The sequence below is a fragment of the Indicator indicator genome, chromosome 6 (genome assembly GCF_027791375.1).
Source record: "Indicator indicator isolate 239-I01 chromosome 6, UM_Iind_1.1, whole genome shotgun sequence".
Classification (NCBI taxonomy): Eukaryota; Metazoa; Chordata; class Aves; order Piciformes; family Indicatoridae; genus Indicator; species Indicator indicator.
The window spans coordinates 18,218,796-18,233,484 of record NC_072015.1 but is presented as its reverse complement, the minus strand read 5'-3'; the positions used below and the strand labels follow the sequence as shown (position 1 = coordinate 18,233,484).

General features: G+C 41.8%; 1 protein-coding gene across 1 annotated transcript in view; it reads right to left on the bottom strand.

The window, feature by feature from the left end:
- The window catches only part of MYO10 (myosin X), a 147,227-nt gene that overhangs the window by 70,217 nt on the left and 62,321 nt on the right, over positions 1-14,689 (bottom strand). Inside the window, exons 4-5 of the mRNA XM_054381938.1 lie at positions 8,437-8,624; positions 890-1,024 (exon numbers count right to left, since the gene is read on the bottom strand). Coding sequence (XP_054237913.1) covers positions 890-1,024; positions 8,437-8,624 — 323 coding nt within the window. The remainder of the gene's footprint in view (positions 1-889; positions 1,025-8,436; positions 8,625-14,689) is intronic.

Below are 14,689 nucleotides of genomic sequence, written 5' to 3'. Positions count from 1 at the left end.
CTATGAAAAGCTCACTTTTGACACTCTCCTCAGCCACAGCCTACATCTTCAGTGTGATCCTCAACTAATTAACAATGATCATCTCAATTTTCTGTCAAAAGGTGCAAGCATTCAAGCAACAGGAAGAGCAAATATTAAACTGCTCAGCAGCTTCATCTGCAACTGCTCAGAAGATGCACACAATTGTCACTGCAGTACTCAAATTGCAGAAATAAGAAAACTCAGCCCACGCAAGTTGCTAGAGTGATGCAGGGAAAATAGTCCTTGGCCTGAGTCAATTCAAGATACAGCAGGCAAAAAAAGATGAAGCATGATGAACAAAAGTAGTAGCATCTCAAACTGTCTTGGTTTTTAAACAGTTTAGAATGAGGCATTATTTCATTTGAACACTGAGAGATCTTTATGTTGCTTCTGTGGAATGTGCCCAATTTTTCTGATACATTTACTCACCTGTTTCACCAATTCTCCTTTATCCTCTCTTTTCTCAGCACGCTTCTACCACTCACACACTTCCCCATGCTGTGTCTTGTTCTACCTTACCCTCACAGGCTATACAAACCAAACCAACAGTTTCTCCCTCCTATCACCCATTTCCCTCGTTATGATGAGTTGAATTCAGCCCCAAATAAAAACGAAAGCCACCACAAAAGCACTGTTCATTTCAAAACTCTGAATCTTTTTGCTTCATTAAGATAAACCACTGTGCTTTCAGCTCTCTAGAAAATCCAGGTAATTTTGTTTAATGGAATATGTCTCCTTTTCCAATATTCATTTTATCATTCAGTAAATGCACCCACATCTTTACTTACATTGCAAGCTCTTATTTCAATCACTGGGCTTATGCCTTCTGGAAGAAAGAATACCTGTGTTGTACTGAAAAACCTAGTACCTGCTCTCAAGAATAGCTTGCTCCACACAGGAGGTCTTCTCTCTGCAGGATAGCTCCAGTGAATGTTGGCTCATTGCAGACAAGAACTTCAGAATCAGCTTAGTGCTTTCTGTCTTACCAGCACCACTTTCACCACTGAAAGAAGAAGAAGAAGAAAAGTGTCTGCACAGTTCCAACTGCCAAAAGAAAAGCCCTCTGTCTCTGGCCAGCCTTGCAAACTCTACATAATCAGGATTGCAGTGATGAGAAATTATATTCAAAAAACAGCAGAATATCCCTTTAAGATTGATAAATGTGACATTTAACACATGATGCAGACTACCTATAGACTTCATACAACTGTTCAGAAACTGTTTCAAGGCATTGATTGCATAAGGACGTATACAAAACCCATGAGGCAGTGAAAAGCTCTCTAAATACAAACAACTGTCCAACAATTCTCACTAACATGCAAAAACAAAGTTAGAGCACAGGCACAAGAATGGTGAAGAACAAAGTCCAGAATATGAATTAAGATGGGAAAGTTTAGGATTATGCTGCAGCGATTTAAGTAAAGAGGGAGCCTTACTGTGAGGAGGACGAAGTGAGAGAGACACATCAATGTGTACTATAACACACAAAAGCCACTTGTACAATTAATATTGATAATCTTAGTGAGCTACATATTCTTTAAACAAATTTTTAAAATGCTCATGAAAATAAACCAGATTCACATCAGTTCAAAATACACAATTTTCACCTCTCGTCATCCTTAGGGAAGCTAAACCTCTTATCTTCACCCACAGCATAACTAAGCTATTTGATAATGCTAAATTGACATTTTGAAACCAAACTGTTAATAAGCATTCTTGCTGATAACAAATAAAATAAAAAATGCTCAATTTCTCTTCAAAACCAACACCCGAAAAAGGGAAGGTATAAATTTGGCTCACTTTCCCAACATAATTTCCCTTCAATTATATAGCCTTATAATTGAAAATACCCACCGAGCCATTAAGAAATATAACTTACTGTTAAAGTTTGTCTACTTTGCTTACTTTTCATTTGAAGTCAGAGCATTATATCCTAAACTGCAGCCTAATCCCTGGCTTTCCTAATTCTTAATTGAGATGTGCCTAATTCCACTTTTCTCCCAAGGAAAGGAGGAACACTTTGGTCTTTTCCTTGCAAGCTTAGTTTATCTGACAGTCTTTGTTGTGCTATTGATGAATAGGGACCCTGGTAATTTTAGGTAAGGGCACAGTATACTGATACTTTCTAGTAAATAGCAAAGAAGAAAGGTACAGGCCAAGAAAGCAGCACAGCATTTTCCTGCAAAACAACGCTGCTCCTGCTCCATTGTTCTACAAAGAATTTCTACTAATAGTTTTGAAAGAGCTTCACAAACCCCTGCGCTATCTTTATCTAGTGAAAAAAATCCATGAAGCGATCACGTCTTGTCTTGACTGAATTCTTACTTTCTGAGTAGTGTATAGCTCACAGCAGTTATATTGGTGCCATGGGGGAAGTCAGCTCTCTCACTGACACCATCTTTCTTCTGCCCCCACTCTGCCCTATGCTCTGGAGCATGTGTATTTCTCTGGAAGCTGAAGGCCACCCCACCATGGATCAAGAGCCATTTTACAAGTGAGATGTTCAAGGCTCATAGAAAACTGTTTCTTATCTCTGGTACAGTTGGCATTATGCACAGCTATAGGCTCTTGATTTTTTTCTTAGACCAGGAGAGGCTTAAAACCGGGTGAGGCTGCCCAGTGTCCTGCCTCTGACACTTGTCAAATGGAGATGGCCCAGGGAAGACATGCAATACTTTCTTTTTGTGTTCTTATAGCTTCTACAAAGAGGGTTGCTACAAAGAGGGTTCCTGCTCTAAAACTGGATTATTTGTGTCTTGTAACCCTCCATGGATTTCTCTCTCATGAGTTTCTAGACCTACTTCCTTAAAAACCACATAAACACAGAATTTTGTTTAGTATCTGTCTCCTATTAGTTTTATTTGATGTCCCCTAGTTCTCAACAACTACTTGAAAGCCAACAACGTCCTCTCTTCACTGTACATTTTATGGATAGCCCCCCAATTCGAGTTGCCCATCTCCATTAGCCATTCCCACATAAGGAGCCATGCTACACATTTAAATCCTCCTTTTTGTTCTCCTCTGAACCACCTCCAGTTTCACAAAGTCCTTCTGGATGCCAAGCAAGGCGGAAAAATGCAAAATACTCAAAATACGAGTGCAGGATGGATTTACCCAATGTTCTCTATTCATTTACTCATAACCATTCTATTCTATTCAGTTTCACAGTCACTACTGAGCACCAAGTGGATGGATTCCTGGAGCCTTCTAGCATGACAGTAACATCTCTCCATGGTGTTGCTCAGCTTGAGACTCATAATTTTATGTGCATCAAGTTGGCTCTGCATTTTTCCATTACAAAATGCCCTATAAAAAACAGTTACTATTAATAAAGTGAAAGTCAAGAACAAGTAAACTAAACTTTTAAAAGATGTTTATTTAACACTGTGTTAAGTGGGATCAAATTTTCAGACTCTTTAGAAAGCCTATGGCTACAAGAAGTTGCCAAGGGCAGTAAAAGGATGAATTTTTTAGTGCGCAGCTGACCTTTCCATCCCATAAGTTGAAGTGCCCAGATCATTCCACATCACTACATTCAGTACTGTGAATATATTATGTGACAGCAACCCACAAGGCCTACACTTAGGAGGCCTTTAAACTTTCTTCATGACTTGTTCTATGCAGGGCATCTTGCTAAGGTCACAGCAGCCTGGACTCTGGACTGTTGCCACTCCTCATTCTGAAGGACATAACGTGAGTGAGGCAGTACCAGTACTTCTCTGTACCACTTCTCAGTTCTGTCTCTTGGCTTTAAAACCCCAAAGACAAATATTACCAGGTGGATAGATGATGGTCTGCCACAGCATTCTTGCAGCTAACCTGAGGCAGTGTGGTCTGGATGATCAGGTAGTGAGGTAGATTGTGAACCAGTTGAAGGAAAGAAGTCAGAGAGTTGTGGTCAATGGGATGGAGTCTAGTTGAAGGCCTGTATCTAGTGGGGTCCCTCAAGGGTCAGTACTGGGACCAGTACTATTCAACATATTCATCGACAACTTGGATGAGGGCACAGAGTGCAGCACCTTTGCTGATGACACAAAACTGGGTGGAGTGGCTGACACACCAGAGGGTTGTGCTGCCAATTAGGGAGACTTAGACAGGCTGGAGAGCTGAGCAGGGAAAAATGTAATTAAATTCAACAAGAAAGTGTAGAGTCTTGCACCTAGAAAAGAACAACCCTGTATATCAGTATAGGTTGGGGATTGAGCTGGTGGAGGGCAGTGAAGGGGAAAAGGACCTGGGGGTCCTAGTGGATGGAAGGTTGACCATGAGCCAACAATGTGCTCTTGTGGCCAAGAAGGCCAATGCCATTCTGGGGTGTATTAGAAGAGGTGTGGTTAGTAGGTCAAGAGGTTCTTCTTCCCCTCTACTCTGCCCTGGTGAGGCAGCATGAGGAATATTGTGTCCAGTTCTGGGCCCCTCAGTTCAAGAAGGATCTCAGGGAACTGCTTAAAAGAGTTCAGTGCAGAGCCACAAAAACGATGAAGGGAATGGAACATCTTCCTTATGAGGAGAGACTGAGGGAGCTGGGGCTATTTAGTTTGGAGAGGAGACTAAGGGGTGACCTCATTAATATTTATCAATATGCCAAGAGGATGAAGCCAGCCTCTTCTCGGTGATGTCCAACGGCAGGACAAGGGGTGATGGGTGGAAGCTGAGGCATGGGAAGTTCCATGTAAACATGAGGAAACTTTTTTCACTGTGAGGATGACAGAATACTGGAACAGGCTGCCCAGGGCGGTTGTGGAGTCTCCCTCTCTGGAGATATTCAAGACCTGCCTGGATGTGTTCCTGTGTGATGTGGTATAGGTGATCCTGCTCTGGCAGGAGTAGATGATCTTTCAAGGCCCTTTCCAATCCCTAACATTCTCTGATTCTGTAGTACTCAGACAAAACAGATCCCTTCATCATATGCTCATGTGAGCTTGGTGTATCAGTGTCACAAGAACATCTTCCCATCAGAAGTCTGAGTTCTCATCCAAAGAGTACTTTGTTTCACATTGATTTTTCAAACCAAGCAACAAGAACAATGTCAGGACATCAGATAACAGAGAGAACAAACTGGTATCAGACTGTGATTTCTCATTCATGGCACAGACTTAAGTGTCATTCAAGGTGACTGTTGCTACTCCTCTGACTGCTTTACACTTTTTTCTGAGTGTGTTACGGTGGATAAATGGCTACTAAATCAGAAAAAAATCTGTTTTCCTATGCATGGACTAGACCCATCTCAAACAGAGCACTAACAAAAAAATCCCCTTGAAGACAATTTCCTGTTCTTACAATGAAGGGGTGGAAGTTTGAACTTGGTTCCAACTTGTGAACATCAGCTAATTATAGGGGAACTCAGTCCCTTCCCTACATCAGAATAATTGGCTGTTCGGCTATTACTGGAGAAAGATGGATTCCGTTCATGCACCTGCTAAGGCACTCAACTGAAAAATCAGACTTTATTACTTGTTATTATTTTAGTATATTCGTTGTAGCACCAAATTTAACTGTGGTGAGCTTTTTAGTTTGTTGTTTTTTGTTTGTTTTTTAAATGAATGTAGACTCCGCAGTAAGGTTCAGATCAACATGAATCTGAGCATTTATTGCTGCAGATATTTTTGTCTACATTAAACCTCAAGTTCAACAGCTAGAGAAACAGTTTTTAGCCTGGGAGAGCGAAAATATAATTTCACAAGTGTGCAAATACTCTAATGCACAGGTTGTGCACAGCTTCTTTAATGTATCCATTTGCTGACATTTTAGGTTGCCAAATCATTTGTATGCAGCATTTTCATGAATCAAAATAAGCCTGTGTAACAATGACTGATAAACAAGCTTCTTCATATGACTCCAGTATCTCTTCTGTATTTCCTTTGTTTTTACTTCTGGTCTGTGTAGTTGTAACTGGAAAAATGGTCTCACACTTGCATTACATTTTGAGTCACTACTGACGATAGCTTCAAATGCAGATTCTTGTCTTAAGGCACTCATCTTACCCTACCCAGACAAATATCCCAAGCATTTCAAAAGAGTAGAAGCTTTTTCACAGGTTTTTTGATCTAATGCCTTAAGAAAATGACTCCCAGACAAAGCTGAGCTAATGCTGGGTGCCAGCAGGTGGCACTTCAAGTCCAGAGAAACTGTGGGGCGGTTCCAACTTGATACTGAGATTTTTGATCCCAAAATTAGGAGCAGGTGAAACTGTGTATCAGAATGTGAACCCTACATGGACAATTCACTCATTTTAATGGGATGAAGCTGTTTATTGTGTTTTTGTGATGCAACAGAATTTTTTATATTAAATACAAGACCTGCAGATTTGCCTGAATTCAAACACTGCAGTGCTCCACTTGAAGAAACCCTGACTGTGACTCGTTGCAACATCTAATTCTAAGCCAATAAAAGATTCACGAATGACCAAGATGCCAAATTTGATGAGCACACTGTTGTATGTCCCCTTTTGATGCCCCAAACTAAATACACGGTGACAAGAACTTTCCCAAACCTTATGAGGGTCACTGAAAACCTTCAGTAATTTTATGAAGCCCCACTCTGAGGGGCTTTACAGCCACAGCAGATAATACTGTTTTAGGAAAGCAGATTTTACTTTTTCTTTTTTTTTTTTTTTTTAAAGTTAACTGCATGTTCTCTCAATTTCTGTAGAAGCAAGATACCCTTATAAGGTTGTATTATGGCACTTGCCTGAAACACTGAACTTAAAAATTGCTTTAATTCATAACCACAGTAACAATTTTAAAAGGGACCACTAATGCAGAACTTCTCCATAGAATGGCTCATCTCTACTAAACCACATGGTTTACAGAACAAGGACTGTTGGAGGCTCCTCTGGAACATCAGACTTCTGCTTATGTCCTTTTTAGGACACAGCCTACTTTTCTCTTGGCAGCTTGTGGGGAACTGGAAAGAAAGGTAAAATACTCAGGCTAGCATAGAATGGCATTAAGAAAAACACTAACAGCCATCTGCTAGGCACCAGAAATTATTTCAGTCCCCAAAACTTGAGTAGATGGGCTGTTTGCAAGCACTTGGCATCAGAATGTGAATTTGTGACTCCAGACTAGAAATTTTCATGACAAAGATCTCTGTGCATGTCACTGGGACTCAGTTTTTATGCACAGCACTACGTATTTAAAAATAAAAGGGAGAAATACAGTCGAAGAAAGCTGAAGAACACAGTCAGCCCACCTCATCTTTGTGGTACTGCCAGGAAGAACCTGCCTAGAAGTGAGGGCAGGTACAGATAGCAACAGATGAAAGCAGCAGAAAGCTATTAAAATGCTGTCCTTATTTAAGACAGCCTACTCTCACAAGCAAGCTTCCCACACAGATCAGGAGGGGAAAGAAGCACAAAAAGTCCTGGGTTCAAATAAAGAGAGTTTAATGAAAATAATACAATGTACAATTACCTTGGCCTATTTCACAAAAAAGCACAGCACAAGCAGAAGCAGCAGCAGAAGTCAGTGATAAAACAAGACTCTCAGCCCTCAAGCCTGTAGCTGGCCCAGCAGAAAATACCAACACCCCAAAAAATGGAAACTGGAAGCAGCACCCGGAAACAGGAGCCTCTCATGTTCTCTTTTGAGGTGATGGACCTCCTGGGACAGTTCCTTCATAGCTGAAACACAGGCTTACAGAGAGGAAAAGAAACCTTCCTCATATTGCTGGATCCTGCTAGTCATTTCGTCCATCCCAGCAAAAGCAGAGGCAGCAGCAGAATACAATGAAAAAAACCACCCTCCCCCCCAAGCCCACAGCTTGTCCAGTAGACAAAAAACAACACCCCATAAAATAGAAACTGGAAGCTGCAACTAGAAACAGGAAGCCTCTCATTACAATCTGAACTTCAAGTCCCACAATACTTTGATCTGTCCAGCACCTTCATTTTAAAGCTGGTATGACATCAGCACGGTATTGAATACTCATGAGCAGATTAATTGGGCAGAATTAAGTAGCTGAAATGTGGAGGTTTTTCTCTTTGCTTTTCATATTTAATGTATTTCTCAGGACTGGTGGGTCATATTTCCTTCTCAATACAGGGTTCAGAGTATAGTGGTGACAAACCACTGAGTTGTGCAGGTATGTTTAAACTGGTGGGTAAAGCACTTAGGGTAATACTAGGCAGGTGAGTAGCAAAAAATGCACAAAAATACAATATATAATTTTTTTTCACTAAATAAAATTATAAGATGCTTAAGAAAAATCAAAATTTTGTTAGAAATCCACTGAATAATACAGAGCCAGCTCAGAACTCCCTCCTGATGTTCTGACGGTTTAAAAGCCTGCTTTCCTTTGGAGTTCTCTTCTCCATGTGGCCCAAAGCTAGGCTCTTAAATCACCTTGGTAGGCTCACTGGCAGGGCTAATCAAAGCAGCAGCAGCAGCAGCAGCAGCAGCTGTTGACATTTACCTGATGAGGATGCACTGGTTGTCATGGCGCTTCCAGAGGCAGCGGTAGCACTCATTCGCCACAGCAAAGATATGAGGTGAAATCTCTCCCATGTGGTGCTTGCTGTACTGCTCCATGGCGGTGCAGTCGTACAGTCCCGGGATGCTCTTGTAAGGGTTCACAGAGGCAACTATCGAACCAATGTAGGTCTGCAAACACACAGCCCCCCCCAGAGCTGTTATTACACACAGGATGAAACAGATTAACATTCTTCCCACCAAAAAGACAACAAATACATGCTTGCAAAAGTCTATCAGTCCTTTGGATGAAGGAGGATAGTATTTTCCCCTGGTTTCTTCCTTGCAATAAAAGCAACAGAAGGGTGACAATTATTTCCACCTCTGTGCTGTTGGCATGCTTACTCCACCAACAGCACAGCTCAGCTGTATGAATCCCTGCCTTAACACCACTTAGAGCAGCACAGTATTGCCTGTCAGCACTGGTCTACAGACACTTCTAACATGTTCCTTAGGGACTTAATAAACTTACTAAAACCTTGATTGTGTCCCAAGTATTGGTGCAAAAGTCTGTATTTCCATGTAGCATAACCGATCCTTTTCTGCTACTCATTTTAAAAACATAAGTATCAAGACATGGTAGACACTAGCACTATTATATAGCATACACCGTAATAAAAGCACACAAACTGATGAGTGTTCCCAAAACAATGAGTTTCTGCAATTTAATTTATTACTGGTGTGATGCACAATGCCAGCTGATAAGGCATGCATTCTATCCAACTGCAATGAGAAAGCACATGAGTTGAAACCACCCAGGTAGCAGCTTGTGTCCATTGCCTTAACTCACTGGCTGTGGTAGCATCATCATCTGCAATAGTCTACTTTCAATGCTGTTCATTTGCTCGGTTACTCTCTTCAATATATCTTCCAAACAAAAACAAATTAAGTGAGGTAAGAGCTTAACATTTCCAGTACATTTCTGGGGCATGTGAAATTAAATGATACATCATGTGTGTGGTATTACTGCTGTGATACTAATATTATTTCATTAGCACTGGTTCAGGCTGCTCAGGGGCTCCCTACCTCACTTCTCTTCAGGGACTGATAGACTGAGGGATGACCTCTTTGCTCTCTACAACTAACTAAAAGGAAGTTGTAGTGAGGTGGGGGTCAGTCGCTTCTTTCTAGTATCAGGTGATAGAATGAGAGGAAATGGCTTCAAGTTGTGCCAAGGAAGGTTTAGGTTGGATATTAGGAAAAACTTCTTCATGGAAAGGGTGGTCAGGCACTGGAACAGGCTGCCCAGGGAGGTGGTGGAGCTGCCATCTCAGGAGGTGTTCAAGAAACATGTGAACATGGCACTCTGGGACATGGCTTAATGGCCATGGTGGTCTTAGGTTGGATTTGATGATCTTAAAGGTTTCTTTCAACCAAAATAATTCTGTGTCTGTTGTTACACACAAGAAGCTGGCATCTGGCTTCCACAGCCCTGCTACAGATTTGCAAAGAGCCAGGCTGCAAAGCATTCAGTCCTGTAACATGGTCCCTGTGTACAGACAGATGTTTCACCTGCAGTCAACCCTTTCGTGGCCAACAGGAACAAGCTGTGAGCATGACTGACAGCACGAGTGGGGCTCTCTTCACCTCCACTGCACTCTACCCAGGAAGGTCCAGATAAGGTAAACAGCATCTCTCACACCACAGAAACACAGCCCTGTGTGCTCCTCCTGCAACCACCCACTTCTCCAGCAAGCCACTGTGGGGGCACTTACTGAGACCCAGGGACCATCAGCTCCCCCACGGTTTTATTTCTTTCCTGTCAATCTCATCCACAGTATTTGAATTCCATATCCACCTGCCTGCCTGTTCTTCTCCTTAATTGAAGTGTAATTAATCGTTGTGTATCAGCTCTCCTTTCTCATTGTTACCTTGCAGTTACATTCTCCATTATTCACCTGTTCGTCCTCCATCAGGCCCAGCATAAGTAGCAGCTTTAAGCTTTTGCTAAAGGGAACCACAGCAGTGTCCTTGAAATTATGACACTTTAATTAGCTGTGAGAAGAATATTCCTCTCCACTGCAATTCAAATACCTTCTACAGAGCTGTGAACTTTCAATCTGTATGTTTTGTAAGAATCCCCAGGCTGTGCAGTAGCTCAGAAGGTTTCATCTAGAAGAAAGACACCATTTCAACAGACGATCATATTGCAGGGCAATTACAGCATTGAGACAACAGCCTAATTTCTTGGGATCACCCCTTCTTGAGTTATAAATAAATAACTAATGAGGTAGTCTCTGAGAACAAACTTCCCCAGTTTGATACATATTTCAGCAGAGATTGCACAGTCAACAATTTAAGTTTTTTTTTTCTTAAATTACACTAATAAAATGCAAGCATGAGCAATCAGATAGACTGCTACAGATCTTCCTCTTTATTACAGTCTGACTAAAATGTAAGAACTTGAGGCACATCATCACAACAGATGCCATGGCAAAGCAGCAAATAAAAAAATCCCCATGATACTATCTAACTTTCTAACTGCAAGCCTCCATTTCATAGCTTCTGTTTGATAAAGTACCTGACTGGACATCATCACATTCCCTGATCTTCCTCTGATAAAGCACTGGCAACTCTGCACCACCACCAGCTACAGCACAACTTCTCTTGTTCTCCTACTTCAAACAGTAAATATCTTAGGAGATGACAGCAGCCCACTTCTGCACAGGCTCAGTTAACACAAGGCAGTCTTTCACATCATTTAAGCATTGTGTTTAAAAATTCTATAAACACTTCCAGAATACTAGCCATTACTAGAAAAAAGAAAAGATTATTATTAAATGAAATCAGCTGTCATTATTGCCTCAAAATTCAGGTAAACTATTATAGAGAAACAGGTAATGTGCTATGTCAGTGAAAGAAACTTGGTGAAAAGCAGAAGCAATACTGGCAAAAACAATTCCTAAAGCACCTCATGTGGTAACGCTTAGGATGTGTTACTATTTTAAAAATTCCTGCTCTCTCTCCTTTTCTTTCAGCAAGAACATGAAGAACCACACCCTCTACTGAAATAGCTCTGCTTTTGTGGTTCATGTCTTCTGGTGCTTAGAGTACATACTACTTTTTTGCAGAACAAGTTAAATGTGTGCACAAATTGCCACCAAATTATGATACAAGACAGAACAAACTCAGGCCCTCCCAAAACAAGTTCCTTATCCTAAGGCAAGATCATAAAAACGCTACCTTCACAGACGTAGTGGATCAGATTTATCACTTACCAACAGTAATAATCCAACCCAGAAGCAGCCACAACTAGGACTCTGCACAAACCAGCTAGGACTTTGCTGGCCCAAATGGAAGTCCACTTTAACGCAAGGTAGTTCAGTAAGGTATCAGTAAGTTGAAGGAGCACTGTTATTAAAAGCTATTCACATTACTAAAAAGGTTCCCATTGAAAATAAAAAGAATTTTCCCAAGGCCTTTGTGAATTTCTCTAGGGATAATCAACGACAGCCTGATGAGACCCACCCACAGGTCCCAAGGGAACTGACCAAACCATCGTCCATCATATTTGAAAGGTCGTGGCAGGCTGGTGAAGCTCCTGCTGACTGGAAAAGGAGAATCCCCTTCTTCAAAAAGGGAAAAGGGGAAGACTCTGGAAACTATAGGCCACTCAGTCTCACCTCTGTACCTACCAAGATCTTGGTGCACATCCTCCTGGAGGCTTTGCTAAGGCATATGGAAAATTCAGAAGAGGTGACTGATGGTAACCAACATGGCTTCACCACAGGCAAATCATGACTGATGAATTTGGTGGCCTTTTATAATGAAGTTACAGCACCAGTGGGTAAGGGAAGAGCAACTGATGTCATCTACCTGGACTTGTGTAAACTGTTTGACACTGTCCCACATGACATCCTGGTAACCAAACTGGGAAAACATGGATTTGAGGGGTGGTCCACTCGCTGGGAAAGGACTTAGCTAGATGGCTGCACACAGAGAGTTGCAGTCAAGGGCTCAGCGTTCACATGGAAACCACTGATGAGTGGTGTCTCTCGGGGGTCAGTTCTGGGACCAGTGCTGTTCAACATCTTTGTCAGCAATACGGACAGTGGAATTGAGTGCACCCTCAGCAAGACTGTGGATGACACCAAGCTGTGTGGCTTGCTTGACATGATGGAGGGAAGGGATGACATCCAGAAGGACCCTGATAGGCGTAAAAGGTGGGCCCAAGGCAACCTCATGAAGTTCAACAAGGCCAAGTGCAAGGTCCTGCACCTGGGTCTGGACAATCCCAAGCACAAGCATGGCTTGAGAGTAGCCTTGAGGAGAAGGAGGTACCAGTTGCCAAAAAAATCATCATGAGCCAGCAATATGTGCTTGCTGCCCAGAAGGCCAACCTGGGCTGCATCAAAAGAAGTGTGACAAGCAGGACAAGTGAGGTGACTCTCCCCCTCTAATCTGCTCTCATGAAACTCCACCCAGAGTACTGCATTCAATTCTGGTGCTCCCAACATAAGAAGGACATAGAACTGTTGGAAAGAGTCCAGAGGAGAGATATGAAGATGATCAGAGGGCTCAACTATAGGGTCAGGCTGTGAGAGCTGGCACTGTTCAGCCTGGAGAAGAGAAGGCTCCGGGGAGATCTTATAATGGCCTTCCAGTACCTGAAGAGGGCCTACAAGAAAGCTGTGGAGGGACTTTTTACAAGAGCTTGTAGTGATAGGACTAGGGGGAATGGCTTTAAGCTGGAAGAGGGTAGATTTAGACTGGGTATTAGGAAGAAATTCTTTACAGTAAGGGAAGTGAGACACTGGAAGAGGTTGCCCAAGGAGGTTATGGGTGCCCCCTCAATGGAGGTGTTCAAAGCCACGTTAGACAGGGATTTGAGCAACCTGGCCTAGTGGAAGGTGCCCCTGTCCATGGCAGGGGTATTTGAACTAGATGATCTTTAAGGTCCCGTCCAACCCAAACCATTCCATGCTTCTAAGATCTGCTGCAAGAATAATTGCTTCTGCCTTGGTACCTCCATAAAACACAAAGTCAGAGACTTGAGGCACAGCACAACTTGCACCCACAGGAAGAAGAGCATCACTTCACCACCTCCCTGTTCAAAGGGCTCTGATTTCTCTCCCCTTGAGGACTGGAGGGCAGATTTTCTGGTTTTGCAAGTACCTTAGCAGCAAGTTAAACTGGTATAAAGACACAGAAAAAAATGCAGGGCTGTTAAGTGCATTGTCTTCTGAATTCTGAACGCTATTTCTGCACCAGGCATCCTCATATGGAAAATTAAAGCAGTTGACACTCAGAAGGAGGATCTCTAAATTATTTTAGTGTGCTAACATTGCAAGTCAGCCATTTGGATGAAATTTCAGAAAAGGTATTTTCATATAAGAATGTCAGTTCCACTTTGCTTGAAGGAGAGTTAATTATATTTTGACTTTGTTCTTGTGGTTTCTAATCTGATTAGCGCAGTCAATAATTACTTTTTTTAATGAAAGCACTGCAAAGCAGTTATGAGTAGGAAAAATGTTCATACACCTGCCAGAACACTCACACACAGACTGGATTTTCTGAAGACTCCTGTTTAAGTAGTTTGAGGGGTATTTCACAGGAATACTGTGTAAAGCTCCTATCACAAGTCTAACTTCTTAAATCCCTGCCTGTGAACACAACAGTTTACTGTTACACGACCAACCCAACAACTTCAGACAGAACTGCACACAAACTCTTGAATTACTTTGTTACAGACTAAACCTGAAACAGCTTGTTGTGAGATAACAGCTAATGTATTTATTTAACTTCAAGAATAAGTGAAAGCTAAGTTATTCAGTCTGAATCCCAGTGTAGCCCTTTGATTACCATATTAAAAGGTCAGGCTCCTTTCCCAATTTCACATTTTTACTGAAATTTTATACTGATAATGTGCTTTCCAAAACATGTTCAGTCATGAACCACAGATATTCCTGCTCCTCCTTTTAGCACAAAAAGAAGTAAGATTGCTTGCTGATCCCCTAAGAAGACTTTCCAAATTGTTAGTCCAAGCCTTGTCATAGCCAGTAAGGTGATGGCATTGCAAGAGTTAAAACGAAAGGTATACTTGAGAAAGGTAGTTATTTTTCAGCAGTCCTAGGAGTGTTTTTTTGTTTTGCTTGTTGCTTTCTGAGAGCAATCAGCTTTGAATCTGCATCTTGAAATCACCCCAGACTTCTTCAAACATTCAAAAACAATTACTTCTTTAACAAGGTTCAAGAGCT